Genomic DNA, 15,486 nt, shown 5'->3' with positions numbered 1-15,486 from the left:
CGACTCATAGCAACCCCTCCTTGGGTTTCCAAGGCAGTATCACTACGGAAGTAGGATTGCCCAACCTTCCTTCCGAGGAGTGGTTGGTGGGTTTGAACCGCCAGCCTTCTGGTTAGCAGTCAAGTGCTTTAGCCACTATGCTACCAGAGCTCCCCATTGCTCTGTAGTGGTGGTGATTATTTTGTGTAGATAGTGCTTTGCATTGTTTTTTTTAGTTTTTACTTTTCAAAGCACTTTCTCATACTCTTCTTGTTTATCTTTACAGTCACTCTAGGAGGCAGATCATATTTTTCCCTATTTTGCATCTAGACAAAGTAAGCTACAGACAGGTGAAATATCCAAGATCACTTAAATCAAAAGAAAACTCTTTTATTCAAAAAAGAAAACCTTTTATACAAAGTACTGTATGATATTCTTAAAAGTTCTAAGCCAGTTTAATATTATATTTTTTAGCATTTCATATTTATATTTCAACTTGAAGGCCAATTACACTGACATGTTTTTCTATGACCATATTGTAACACGTGCTACTACATTTCATATTTTTTCAGGTGATTTATTTATTTTTTTCAGTTTGCCACTGCAAAAGTTCTGACTTAAGCATGACCTCCTTCATTCTTTTAATTTGAACGTTTTGTAGATATTTATTTATATATTTATTTACTGCCTGCTCTGGAAGAAGCCATATTCATTACCAATTTCTGGGAATTGAGAAGTTGGTTGCCTTTTAGAGGCATTCACTCAAGTGTGTTCAGTATGTGTTTAACTGGCAAAAGTTGTTCTTATTTACCAGTACTTAAATAAAGGGGGAAAAAATCCTTTTCATGGTTTTTTAAAAATACCCTGTATTCCTTTTTTTTTTTTGAAATTAGTGGTAAAAAAAAAAATAGAATTCTGTCAGTTTATTCTGTATTCTATTATGATTTAAAGTATAGTGAGATACCTGCTTTCAAAAGTACTAGTTGGAGAAGAAAAAGGTTAACTGCATATAGTTTTAACTCTAGAAAGCAGAAAAAAAAATTTTGGTATTTTGAATTTCTGTAATTTCTGCATCCTTTATCACAAAACCTTAAATTTTGATCAGAAGGAGTAATATTTAGAGCTTGTGTTTATCTACTGTTTTGAATCATTCTTAAACATTTGGTTTGTTACATTTATTTCAAGGTAGTGGAAATTTTTTAAAAATGAGATAAATTTTCACTTTTTAAAAAATGTGTCCTATGTATAATTGCCAATAACCTTTGTTTCCTTTACTACATCTCTAGCAGAAATAACATTTATACCAATGCCAGACCATTTGTAGTTGAAGAGTTCTGCTAACCAGAAGGCTGACATTTCAAACCCACCAGCCACTCCTCGGAAGGAAGACTGGGCAGTCTACTTCTGTAGAGATAAGCCGCCTCAGAAACCCTAGGAGGGGTCGCTATGAGTTGGAATTGACTCGACGGCAGTGAGTTTTTTTTTTTTAAATTCCTGTTTTATGGAGGTCTGGTGGCATTGTGGATGAGGCATTTGGCTGCTAACGAGAAGGTCAGCGGTTCAAACCCACCAGCTGTTTCGTGGAAGGAAGATGGGGAAATCTACTTCCATAAAGATTACAGCCTTGGAAACCCAGTGGGGGTTGCTGTGAGTTAGAATTGACTCAATGGCAGTGAGGTTTTTTTTTTTTTTTTTTTTTTTTAATTCCTATATCCATAGCCATTATTTGCTTTTTATTTAAAAAATGAAGCTTTTTGGAGCAGTGTTTAAAACTTCAAATTTCTGGTCAGTTTTTTTCCCCCCCTTCAAATAAATGAGGATATAATTCAGACATGCCAAGACTTACTGAAAGTCAGAAAATTACCGTTATAATCCATTCTAGCTAATGTTCAAACTGCTATTCCTTATTCCATCCATGTCAGGCTGCTTTTTATATACCACACTTACAGCTTATAAAGCTCAAAATACACAAATTTTAGAAATAGAATTCATATTTAGCAGCAAGTATTTACTGAGCAATTGTTATATTCTCAGTACTGTTTTAGGACAGATAGCATGCTAAGATAAAAGTCATCATTGGTGGCTGTGAACAGTCAATACTCCAAACTTATTATTTTTTTCATTAGAATATCAGTATTTCTTAGTATTTGTGTTATACAACTGCTTTATCTCTTCTGTTGAAATATTGACAGCCCAAAATCAACAGTAAGTTGAGGCATCTTTTTTTGGGGGGCGGTTAATTTAAGGTTTAAAAAACTATTTTAATAACATAATATATGCTTTAGAACACTTAAAACATGTCCTTTATTACATTTAAACTTTTTGTTGAGAACCTCATTATTATGTAAAATAGTAATTTGAAGTGAAATTAAGTTGTAAAAAGTACACTAACTTTGCTATTTAAAAAATGTGAATTTTATTTATTACTGGCTTGGTCATAGGCAAGTTTCTGAACTTTTCTTAACCTGTTTTCTCACTTACCTAAAAACTGAATGATTTAGTTTATGTACTAGGGAGCCCTGTGGTGACTAAATGCTTGGCTGCTAACCGAGAGGTCAGCTGTTGCAACCCACCAACTGCTCTGTGGAAGAAAGATGTGACAGTCTGATTCTATAAAGATTTATAGCCTTGGAAACCTTGTGGGGGCAGTTTTACTCAGTCACGTAGGGTCATTATGAGTCAAGACCAACTTGACGGCAGTAGATTTGGTTTTTGGGTTTAGTATATCTACTGTATGTATTAGAATGCCTGACATAGAAGTTGTTATAAATGCTATTTTCCTTCTTTTCTCCCTCCTCCATTGTCAAACCCATTTCATTCTGTTTTTCCTGTTACCCGTAAAGGATATAAATTCCTGATTTCATTCTGAGATAAGATTTTCCTGTATATAATGACACATAAGGAGCTGTGGTGATGTAGTGTTTAAGGTGTTTGGCCGCTAAGCAAAAGGTTGGTGGTTGGAACTCACCAGCTGCTCTGTGGAATAAAGATGAGGCAGTCTGCTTCCATAAGGATTTACAGCTTGGAAACTCAGTGGGGGTAGCTATGAGTTAGAATCGACTTAGTGGCAGTGAGTGAAAGCCACATATCAACAGTCATATCTATAAATAATAATTATGTAGATAAATACAAAATCTGACTTTTGAATATACAGGAAAAATATTCCTATGGAATGGCATGCAATTGAGACCCGTATTTTGTTTTTTCTTCTTCGAATACTTTATTAAAAATTGATTTAAGGAAAATCTTACTGCCACTACTGGTAAATTTTAAAGTTCTCATGGTGCAAAGTATTTCTAAAATAATACATTTTCAGAGAAGTAAAATTGTTTCAGATTACTTTAAAATACTAAGTAGAAAATTTAGTAGTAACATATTTCATTGAGAAAGCACAGCTGATAACAGGGTATATATCTTTAGAGTACAGTATATCTCTTTTTTTAATTATTTTTCTGTGATACGTTCTTCCAGGATTAAAAGGAAATTTTAGAGATGAATTATTTGATTGAAGAGTCTTTATTGTTGAATAGAGAAACATTCTTTCTCTGTTCTGTTTAATAATGTATTTTTATTTGAAAAATTTTTCATTATTGATTCATTGATTTCTTCAGAAAGAATTATGATAGAATTTTCTAATGACGTGCCTATTGAGTATAAACCAGTCATACCAAACCCACACACATAGAGTCAATTCTGAATCATAGCCACCCTGTAGGACAGGATACGGCTGCCCCGTGGGGTTTCCAAGGTTATAAATCTTGAGGGAAGCAGATTGCCACATTGCTCCTGTGGAGCAGCTGGTGGGTTTGAATCACTGACCTTTCAGTTAGCAGCTGAGTGTTTAACCACTACACCACCAGGACTCCTTATAGAATAAAAGATACCATAAAAAGTGACCCTGTGTGTAAACTGGGATGCTAAAACAAAACAAAACAAAACCGCACAAAATCATAGAAGAGTGGGCAGAGGTTAAAATTTTAGTTTCTAATAACAATTTCCTTAATAGTATCATATCATAGGAAGCATCATGGAAGGTAATAATAAATTTTAATTTATATATGTGTGAGATATCTTTAAGGTTGTATTGATTCATTTTTTATAGTAGAGTATTTTAAAATAATATTTGGCAAATTTTTCTTTCACCATAGCATAGAATTAAAACTACCTCCTTTATTGTAATTATTTTCATGTGTGAAAATCTAAAACTTCACTAAAGATGGTCTAATTTTAGTTATAACTGTATTACGAGATGTTGATCTATTAATCTTATTACTCTGGCCTCTAAGAGTACAGCCCTAAGTCATAATTTTGGAAGCTATCTTTGTGTTCGGGGAGTAATTGACTTCATTCTAGCTTAATGTATAATGAAATTAATACTAACCATAGTTCCTCCTCATGAAAGACAAATGAATGAGTCTAAAATTTTGTACACATCTTATATAAATTTAGGTAACTCGTGATGATTATATACTAATCATTGAAATGATTCTACTAATTCTGCAACTGTTCCTTTTTCTTGCTTTATAAAATAATTTTTTTGGTTCAGTCTTTTTCCTAGACATTGCTATCCTTGACTTTTCTTTCCAGATTTTGTTTCCTAGCCTGTTTGCCATGTTTCCCTTCTTACGTGTCAGGAAATAATCCTACCCTTCTCCATTTTGGTAAGATGACAATTTTTAAAAGAAATCCAAATAGTGTTATTCAATATAAGGAGGTGGTGCACACTGAATTTTTTCTTTGTAATTTTACTGAGAGTGTACGTGTTTGTCTGTCTATTTATTCTAACCCTTTTGGTTTTCCATTTCATAAAATAAATTCATTCCAGAAACATTTCCTAATTAGTTTCAAATATTCCCTTAATAAAACTTTTTCTTTAATTGGCACCATAAAAGTCAGTTTATTTTCTTCCATAATTGGAGGTTTTGTTTTGATATTTTTAATTCTGTGTTTTCCTAAGTAACATGCAGAAATGTAAGTGACTGGCAGAGTGACAATATGATTGCAAGAGTTGCATGATTGTCATATTTTTTATGCCATGTGTACAGTGTAAATCTGTTTTTATCACTTTTAAGTAAATTTAAAAGCATTCAGATATATCATGAGTCCAAAATGTGCACTGTTTCATTTTACTAAGCCAGTGACTTAAATGGAGAACCTGAGAGTGTTTTGGAATAGTGAAAATATTTGTCTTGATGTTGTAGCCCAGAACTAGACATATGGAAGGCATTTTACATGAGCATGATACATATGTTTATAAATCCACCTTTTTATTTACCTTTTCTATTTCATTTATCTTCATTTCTTCCTGTATTTTTGTTTTCTTTCTGCAAGTTGCTTAAATATGCATTTGAAAATAATCTCCACAGGGCAAAATGATTATACTTCCCAGGGTTTTTTTTTTAGGTTGTTAGTACACATTTATCAGTGTACAAAGCAATCTTTAACCCTTTAAATAATAGAATATTTTTTACATTATTTTAAGAAACACTGTTTTCTTTGTTTATAAGTAAAATATATTTAAATTCAGGCTTTTCTAGATTATATAATGAATTTACCATTTTAAAGCCATTGCATTCTTGTTATAGTTATGTTTATTATTACTTACAGACAGTTATTAAAATATTCAAAGCTCTGATGGTGCAGTGATTAAAGCACTGGGCTGCTAACCGGAAGTTTGGTGGTTCAGACCCACCAGTTGCTCCATGGGAGAAAGTTGAGGCAGTCTGGTTCTATAAAGATTTATAGCCTTGGAAAGGAAACCCTGTGGAGCAGTTCTCCTCTGTCATGTAGGGTTGCTATGCGTTGGAATCGAATCAATTGCAGTGAATTTTGTATTGGAGTGTCTCTTAGTGTATTAGTTTAGTGATGTGATCCAAGATGTTACATATAAAATAATCCTAGGATGTGAAGATGGAAGAGGATGGACAGTATTCAACACAGTTTCAGTTGTAAAATGTGCAATGATGCCTTGTTCTGTGCCTTAGTTGTGCTCTCCATCCTCTTCCCCACTCACCAAAGAAAAAAAATCTCTAAATAAATTACTTTGAATATGAAAGTAGAGTAGCAAATTTGACAGTGATGGAGTGAATACTATATATTTCTTTAGGAAATGATAAATCACTTAGTTAAGACATTTAAATATTTGACAGGAAGTTTTATAAATTCCCAGGTAAATGGTAACTTGAAGAATCAATCCAGACCTGAAGCGGTCTAAAGATGTTTGCTGCCATGTAGAACATCTTGGCTGTGGTTAATATCTCCTTGTTTGGAATCTGGACTAATGGAAGATTACATGGACAGTGAAAATGTGCAGTTTCCTTTAGGATTCTTATATAAATAACTGGGCTTTAGAATTTGAATTCAAGTCCTTTAGTAAAGGTTTTTTTTTTTCCCCCCCCCACCTTGGATCATCTAGAAAAAGCCAAAGTATTATATTTTACTGTTTCAAAGATAGAAATTTATCCTTCATCAAGATGATGATCTGTGTAGCGGTTGGTGTCTGATTTCCCTTCTTACTTTCCAGTCCTATGAGTCCTAAACATGACACGTTTAAGCAGAGGTACAGTGAACCATAAATAATCTCAGCTATAACATGCTGTGCACATATATGTATACACAAATAAAGACACATTAAATAATCTCACCTTACATTGAGAAATGCAAATGGAATGCAACAAGTTGCCAGGTATAGTTGAACCCTTAAAAATTTGAATATTAGAAGCTCTGGTGGCATAGTGCCTAAGGCATTTGACTGCTAACCAGGAGGCTGGAGGTTCAAACCTACCAGCCACTCCTCACAAGGCAGGTTGGGCAATCTACTTCCATTGAGGTTCCTCCTTCAAAACCCAAGGAGGGGTTGCTATGAGTCGGATCTGACTCGACAGCAGTGAGTTTGGTTTTTTTTTTTGTGGGGGGGGGTTCTTGAAGTTTAAAATTTCAAGAAACTTAAATTTTATTTGTAAGTTTTCTGATGTTATAAATAATCATGAGTTTAAGAAATAGAACATGAAATTTTATAAGCAAGAACTAAAGATGATATAGCATGAAGTTTTTTATGCTACCACAACTTAACAATGCAGATTTCTATGGATGTTCTTTTTTTAATCTTTCAGTAAGAACTTTTTATAGCAGCCTGAGTCTCTGTTAGAAGCATTGAGCTTTATATTGTTAATAAAGTCTGATCCTAGAAAGTATATCGTGAAGAGGATGTTTGCTTTTAAGGGTGAATGCTGTTTTCCAAATGCATATGAAAGCACAGTTCAACTTGTAAGTCCTTAAAAGTGGTGGTGCTCTTTTTAATTTATAGTTTTCAGAAGCATTCTTTTTACCTCTTAAAATGTACAGTTACTCCTTAGTAGATATGTTTATTTTTATTCTCTAGATCTTGTAAATTTTGATGATATAGCTTCCTCGGAAAACTTACAACATCTCACTGCAAATAGACCAAAGATGCCTGGAAGGAGGTTGCCTGGTCGCTTCAACGGTGGACATTCTGTAAGTTGTTATTATTGTCATAATAATTTGTTAGCAAATCCAGAGTTCATCAGAATGAAAGAGAATTTATAGCTCCACTAAAATTGAAAAGTCAGAAAGGTAGCAGCTCTATACTCAAGTGGCAAATGCTTGAGTTTAAGGAGATAAAACAAGGAGAAGTCTTTCTGTTTTGACTGGGCCTGGAATGGAAGCTTATAGGATCTAAAAGTAGAGAGTTGTCAAGAGAGCATAACCATGGAGCAGGGTCAGAAAGGGACAGGGGACCTGTTCAATCTGTTTGTCCAACAATAATGATTAAAATTGAGTGGTAGATAATTACCTTTAGAAAAGAACAAGAAAAAAAAATTTCCTCAAATAGTCATTCTTTTTGTAGTCATTGTCATGTTTTCTCAATGTGTAATTTTTTTTTAAATGCTTTTTATTACCTGGAGTACTGTTAGCACTTTAATGTTAATGTATTACCTCTTAAGCAGTATGATCCTTTAAGCTACTTACCTGGGGGAAAAAAAAAATTGTTACCAAAAGGCAAATTGTTTTTGCCCTCAAGCTATGAAAATGTATTATTCAGCTTCAAATTATATAGTCCTGTTAACACTACCGGAATGTAAAAACTGTAGCAACTGAAAATAAAGAGATGTGATTTACTTACTTTATTATCCAAATACTTACTACCTTTTCTTTGTTCCATTCTGGCTCTTGATTTTTAAAAAAAATCATATAGCCAACTCAAAGCCCAGAAAAAATCTTAAAGTTACCAAAAGAGGAAGAAGATAGTGCCAACCTAAAACCATCTGAATTTAAAAAGGATACATGCTACTCTCCAAAGGTGAGGGATGTTGTACTCTTAAGATTTATGTGATTTCTAAAATCCTTTTTTAACATCATCATTGTGGAATTTAAAGTGTCCTTCAAGAAGAATTATTTATTCCACAAAGAAACAAAATAATTCCTGTTAAAAATTGCGTTGTCACTGCAGAATTTTTTTTTTAAGGACAGCTTACGTTGTGCTAAATGAATAATACTGATGTTATATAGATTCATATTTTGTTAAGGCATAGGTCTATACATCTATTTGATTGTCCCATTAAACTTATACCGTTATGTTCAGAAACTGTGTCTTACTTACTCCTTACATAGCTTAGTGCTATGCACCACAAAAAAAAAAAAAAAATCACTGCTATTGAGTTGATTTGGCTCATAATGAGCGAAGCCTCCTTGGGTTTCCAAGGCAGTATCTCTACAGAAGTAGATTGCCCAGTCTTCCATTTGAGGAATGGCTGGCGGGTTTCAACCACAAGCTTTCTGGTTAGCAATCACATGCCTTAGGCGCTATGCCACCAGAGCTGCCATGCACCACAGTAAGCACTCAACATACACTGAAATGAGTGTTAGAATGAATGGATCCTTCTCTCTGTTATACAGTGTTAAGATAAGGATGCCACCAATCAGAGCCAAATTAAAGGCAACTAACAGGAAAAAGAAGATTCTTTTCTAAACTCTCTTCTCATTTTTATTTAAGATAGGATTGGCAAAAAATGACACACAATCTAATATTTAAGGAAATCATGTTTCCTTCTAAATTATTTCTCAATTTTATTTTAGGGCATTTGACCACTTTTTTCAATTTGTTGAATATATTTAATTTGATTCTCTCAGCTATCAGCAGTCTACTGAAATTTTATTAAAATGATTTGAAATAGTGAAATAGTAAAAGGGGTTAGGCCATGAAATCTTTTCAACTACATCTTCCATAAATTTACAAAATTCTTCATAAGTACTTTTGAGTGAAGCTATTTGGATATATGAAACACTAAGTTTTTAACAAGTAAGACCAAAACAGCATCTTAAAAATGCTGATAGATTCTTGCTTCTAGATATTCTACTAGGCAAAAAACCATTCATAAGATAAACTCCCCCCTCCCTCTTTTTTTTAATAAAACAAAATCCCTGTTATTTTTCATAAAACTCTGTCACTTATTAGTGATTACAGATTTATTCCTTGGTTGCCTGGCTTGGTTGTCAGGTTAATGAAAGCCAACTGCTTTTTGAAGTTTGAACTTTACCTTTTTTCTTAAAGTCTTTTTCTAATTGTGTTTCTTTTTGGTATAAAAATCTCTTGAACTTAAATAAATATAAATACAAACAACATCAGAAAAACACATGCATTTTTATCTTTTCAGTCATCTGTGTACCTTCCAACACCTGCAAGTGCTTCTTCTAAACCAAATATTGCTGCTTTCCTAACTCCATTAGAAATCAAAGCTAAAGTAGCAGATGATGGGAAAAGAAATCCCCTGGATGAACTTAAAGCACAGATTATTGAATTGCTTTACATTGTAGAAACACTGAAAAAGGATCATGGGTAAGTTGTCCATATTTTCTTCTTTAATGAGTACTGCTTAAAGAATTCTTTCAAGTCATATCTAGTAAAGATATGCTTTGCCAAGTCTCTGGTAAGAGCAAGTATCTTTTCAAAAGAATTTTTCATTAATAGTCTTTATTTCCTTTTGGCAAGAAACATGGATTAGAAAACTTGTTCCAGTAGCCTAATTATGAAGAAGGTATATATAAACTTATATATAAGTTTATATATAAACTATAAATCTTATATATAAGCTATAAATCTTCTAATCAGACACAGATGAAATACTCTTAAAAATGTTAGGAAAAGCTGTATTTATTACATTTTGGATATGGTGTGTATCTATTTATATTCATCTTCTCAGAGCATTTTGATCACTGTTTCTGCTAGAGTTGCGTTGGATATTTATAAAGTGAGTTGGTTGAGATAGATGATCTTTAAGGCTGTTCTGTAAGATATCCTAATCGAAAGTTAGGGATGTTTTAGAACGAAAGTAAATTATGTGGTATAACTCCCTCTCCCCCCTTTCTTTTTTAATGAAATATGAAAGTTCAGAGAGATAAAGCTACTTACTTAAGATCACATAACTCTTAAATGGCATATCGAGAACTAAAACCCATATTCTCTGTGGTTTAGAGTTCTTTTCTATCTCCATTGGTATTAGAATTTTAAAATTTGTTAACATTTGAAAAATAATCCTGCAAAATTCCAGTAGGTAAAACAAATCAAAGAATATCTAATCAAGTTCAGCTGTGGGTCAAAGAACATCTAATCAAGTTCAGCTGTGGGTGCAGATGCGAGTTCTTCGCTGCCCTCCTCTCTGGACTTCCTCTGAAGCCTCTAAAAGAAGTCCATAGAGTGGTGTGAAAGTCATTGCTAGAGAGATTCCATGCTGCCGCTGACCCTGATTTTTATCACCCCCCCCCATTCTCAGTTGACATAGGATCTTTATTAAAAACGCTGTTGAGATTAACAATATGAGATGTTTGTATTTTGCAGAGCCTTTTACCAAATATCTCTTAGATGGAAACAAAAAATGTGTCTTGAATAACTTAAAATATGTATTATACTAGTAGAGTTCTGTAATTTAATACATGATGGGTCTTTTTTCAGTCATTCAGTTTGTCTGTTTTGAATTCAACTGTTTTCACAGAGTTTGTAATACACATATTATAAACTGTCTGTAAGTTCATCCAACTGGGAAATATTTATTGAGCACCACCCATGTACCAGATAGAGAAGTCTCCTGATGTATTAATTTTGTTTTGTCTTTTTTCACACCATGTATGCTATTTTTAATGAGTAATTACTTACACAACTTGCCTGTCGGTGCTCTTAAATAATATAAATTTTTATATATATATTTTTAAATGGATTTATTTACATATCTTGGATATCTTAGAAGTCTTCTCATAGAATATTTTCATATTCTTAGTTTGATAAAATGAAGTGGATGACAGTTTACTTTTAATCTGACAAAAACAGCACAAGCAGGAGAATGAGTAAACGTGCTGATATATATTCATAGTGAAATACTATAAACCAAACTCACTGCTGTGGAGTTGGATCCAACTCATAGCATCCCCTTCTTGGGTTTCCAAGGAAGTACCACTATTGAAGTAGATCGATCGCTCTATCTTCTTTCTGAGGAGTGGCTGGTGGGTTTGAACTGCCAGCCTTCTAGTTAGCAGTCAAATGCCTTAGGTGCTATGCTACCAGAGCTCCCAGTGAAATACTACACAGCAATAAAAAATAAATAAATTGTGGTAGGGTACATCAACATGGATTAATCTGAAAAATATTGTAGGAGAGAAACAATTCAGAATGTATACAGTATTATTCATATAAAGGTGAAAGATAAAAACACAAAACATATTGTTCAAGATATATTTGTATATATAAATTGGGAAGAAGAGTAAAGGAATGATAAAGTCAAATCTTGGGATAGTGCTTTTCTGTGGGGGGCTGAGATTGAAGATAGTCACTTTGTGTATTAGAGGTACTGATAGTATTTTATTTCTTAAGCTGACTTAGAGTTCTTAGGTTTTTGCTTTTTTATTTCATTGTAACTTTTGAGAAACCAATGTATGCATTCAATATTAAAATCTAAAATACACAGAACCAGTCTTTTGAAAATTGAGGGAGATTGATACGGAAAAACATGAGGAAGAGTGACAGAGAAATACATCAGTAATGTGTATTCTTCAGTAGAAAAGTTGCAGAACAAGATTTGTACCTCAATATCCTGTTCTTACAAAGAGAAAACAGAACTTTTGTGTTTTTTAAAAAAACAATAAAATATGAGAGTGATACTAAATTATCATATCTAAGAGCAATAATAATTAGAATAATCTAATACTATTACCCTTCACACTGTGGTGGCTTTTGTGTTGCAATGATACTGGAAGCTATGCCATTGGTATTTCAGATACCAACAGGATCACCCATGGTAGACAGGTTTCAGTGGACTTTCCAGACTAAGACAGACTAGGAATAAGGATGTGGCCCAGTCAACTTCTGAAAAACTCAGCCACTGAAAATGTTAAGAATAGCAGGGAAACACTGTCTGATATAATGCCAGAAGATGAGACCTTCAGGTTGAAAGGCATCCAAAATACAACTGGGGAAGAGCTGCCTCCTCAAAGTAGAGTGACTCTAATGACGTGGTCGGAGTAAAGCTTTCTGGACCTTCAGTTGCTGATATGGCATGACTCAAAATGAGAAGAAACAGCTGTCACATCTATTAATAAGCAGAATATTGAATGTATGGAGTATGAGTCTAGGAAAATTGGCAGTTGTGAGAAATGAAATGGAATGCATAAAGATAGATGTCCTTGGCATTAGTGAGTTGAAATAGACTGATATTGTCCATTTTGAATCAGACAATCATATGCTTTACTCTGCTGGGAATGACAGGATGAAGAGGAATGATGTATGCATCATCAAGAAGAACATTTCATTTTGTCCAAGGGACTAGTGGACCATACAAACTTCAGCCTACATGACCATGAGACCAGAAGCTAAAATACACAAGAGTCAAATCGACTACATCTGTGGAAAGAGAAAATGGAGAGAAGCTCAATATCATCAGTCACACCAAGCCCAGGGGCCAAGTGTGGAACAGACCATCAGTTGCTCATATGCAAGTTCAAGTTGAAGCTGAAGAAAATTAAAAACAAGTCCACGAGAGCCAAAATATGACCTTGAGTATATCCTACCTGAATTTAGAGACCATCTGAAGAATAGATTTGATGCATTGAACACCAGTGACCAAAGACCAGATTAGTTGTGGAATGACAACAAGGACATCATAGATGAAGAAAGCAAAAGATCATTAAAAAGACAGGAAAGGAAAAAAAGACCAAAATGGATGTCAAAAGAGACTCTGAAGCTTGCTTTTGAATGGAGAGTAGCTAAAGCAAATGGAAAAAATGATTACGTAAAAGGTGAATAGAAGATTTCAAAAGTCAGGTTGAGAAGATGAAATATTATAATGAAATGTGCAAAGATGTGGAGTTAGAAAATCAAAAGGAAGATTGTGCTCATCATTCCTCAAGCTGAAAGAACTGAAGAGAAAATTAAAGCCTTGAGTTGCAATATTGAAGGATCTGTGGACAAAACATTGAATGATATAGTAAGTATGGAAGGAATACACAGAGTCACAGTACCAAAAAGAATTGGTCAGTGTTCAGCCATTTCAGGAGGTACCATATGATCAAGAACTGATGGTATTGAAGGAAGAAGTCCAAGCTGCATTGAAAGCATTGGCAAAAAACAAGGCTGTAGGAATTGATGCAGTACCCATTGAGATGTTTCAATAAACAGATGAAGCACTGGAGGCGCTCACTCATTTATGCCAAGAAATTTGGAAGACAGCTACCTGGGCCACCAACTGGAAGAGATCCATATTTTGCCCATTCCAAAGAAAGGTAATCCAATAGATTGTGGAAATTATTGAATAATATCATTAATATCACAGGTTCCCTGGTGGCTCTGTGGATAAAGCATTGGGCTGCTAACCACATGGTTGGCAGTTTGAACCCACCAGCCGCTCTGCAGGAGAATGATGAAGCAGTCAGCCATGGAAACCCTGTGGGGCAATTCTTGTTTGTCCCATATGGTCACTGTGAGCCAGAATGAACTCAGTGGCAGTGGGTGTTTTGGATATCATTAATATCACATACAAGTAAAATAATGAGAAAATGGTTGCAGCAATACATGAACAGGGAAATACCAGAAATTCAAGCCAGATTCAGAAGAGGGTGTGAAAGGAAGGGATATTATTGCAGATGTCAGATGGATCTTGGCTGAAAGCAAAGAATATGAGAAAGATATTTACCTGTGACTATGTAGATCATAACAAATTATGTATAACATTGCAAAGAATGGGAATTCTAGAACACTTAATTGTGCTTATGAGGAACCTTTATGTAGGCAAAGTGACAGTCATTTGAACAGAACAAGGGGATACTGTACTGCATGGTTTAAAATCAGGAAAGGTATGTGTCAGGGTTGTATCCTTTTATCATACTTAATCTGTATGCTGAACAAATAATCTGAGAAGCTGGGCTGTATGAAGGAACAACATGGCATCAGAATTGGAGGAAGATTCATTAACAACCTGTGATATGCAGATGACACAGACTGGCTTGCTGAAAGTGAAGATGACTTGAAGCACTTACTAATGAAGATTAAAGACCACAGTCTTCGGTATGGATTACACCTCAACATAAAGAGAACAAAAATCCTCACAACTGGACCAATAAGCAGCATCATGATAAATGGAGAAAAGATTATGGTTATCAAGGATTTAATTTTACTTGGGTCCACAGTCGACACTCATGGAAGCAGCAGTCAAATCAAACAATGTGTTGTACTGTACTGCACAGATCTGTTGCAGAAGACCCCTTTAAAGTGATAAAGAGCAAAGATGTCACTTCAAGACTAAGGCGCTGGACAGTGAATAACAAAGATCATAGATGAAATTGATACATTTGAATTTTGCTGTTCTTGGAGAATATTAATATACCATGGACTGCTAGGAGAAGAAACAGATCTGTCTTGGAGGAGGTATAGCCAGAATGTTCCTTAGACGTGAGAATGACCTGACTTCGTCTCTTGTACTGTGGTTTTGTTATCAGAAGAGATCAGTCCCTGGAGAGGAATAACATGCTTGGTAAGTAGAGGTCAGTGATAAAGGGGGAGACCTTCAGTGGATCGATTGACACAGTGGCTGAAACAATAGGCTTAACCATGGCACCGATTGTGAGCATGGCATGGGACTGAGCAGAGTTTCTTTCTTTTTGTACATGGGTTGCTATGAATCAGAACAAACTCAATGGCCCCTAACAATAGCAAAGGACAACAATACTATTATAAATATAGAATAATAGAACAGGGTAAATACTCTTAGATCCTAATTCTTAATTTAGATATACATTTAATGTGTAATAAACTCAGAATATAAAATAATTGGAAAACATTTAATCTATGTATAACTTTATGGGACTATGAAGGTAATTAGCTTAGATACTCATTTTAATGCTGTTGTTGTTATTATGTGCCATCGAGTCAGACCTGACTCATAACGACCCCTCCTTGGGTTTCCGAGGCAGTATCACTACGGAAGTAGATTGCCCCATCTTCCTTCC

The 15,486-nt window shown here is 34.3% G+C and overlaps 1 protein-coding gene across 1 annotated transcript in view; it reads left to right on the top strand.

Moving 5' to 3' along the window:
- The window catches only part of LOC103193166 (CD2 associated protein), a 123,521-nt gene that overhangs the window by 104,297 nt on the left and 3,738 nt on the right, over nucleotides 1–15,486 (top strand). The window contains exons 14-16 of the mRNA XM_042780327.1: nucleotides 7,361–7,473; nucleotides 8,195–8,299; nucleotides 9,654–9,835. Coding sequence (XP_042636261.1) covers nucleotides 7,361–7,473; nucleotides 8,195–8,299; nucleotides 9,654–9,835 — 400 coding nt within the window. The remainder of the gene's footprint in view (nucleotides 1–7,360; nucleotides 7,474–8,194; nucleotides 8,300–9,653; nucleotides 9,836–15,486) is intronic.

Source organism: Orycteropus afer, unplaced genomic scaffold (assembly GCF_000298275.1).
Source record: "Orycteropus afer afer isolate SDZICR_OR568_19922 unplaced genomic scaffold, OryAfe1.0 scaffold00034, whole genome shotgun sequence".
In the NCBI taxonomy this organism is placed as follows: Eukaryota; Metazoa; Chordata; class Mammalia; order Tubulidentata; family Orycteropodidae; genus Orycteropus; species Orycteropus afer.
Note: the sequence above shows the minus strand (reverse complement) of the source record. Positions and strands in the feature narration are given on the sequence as shown.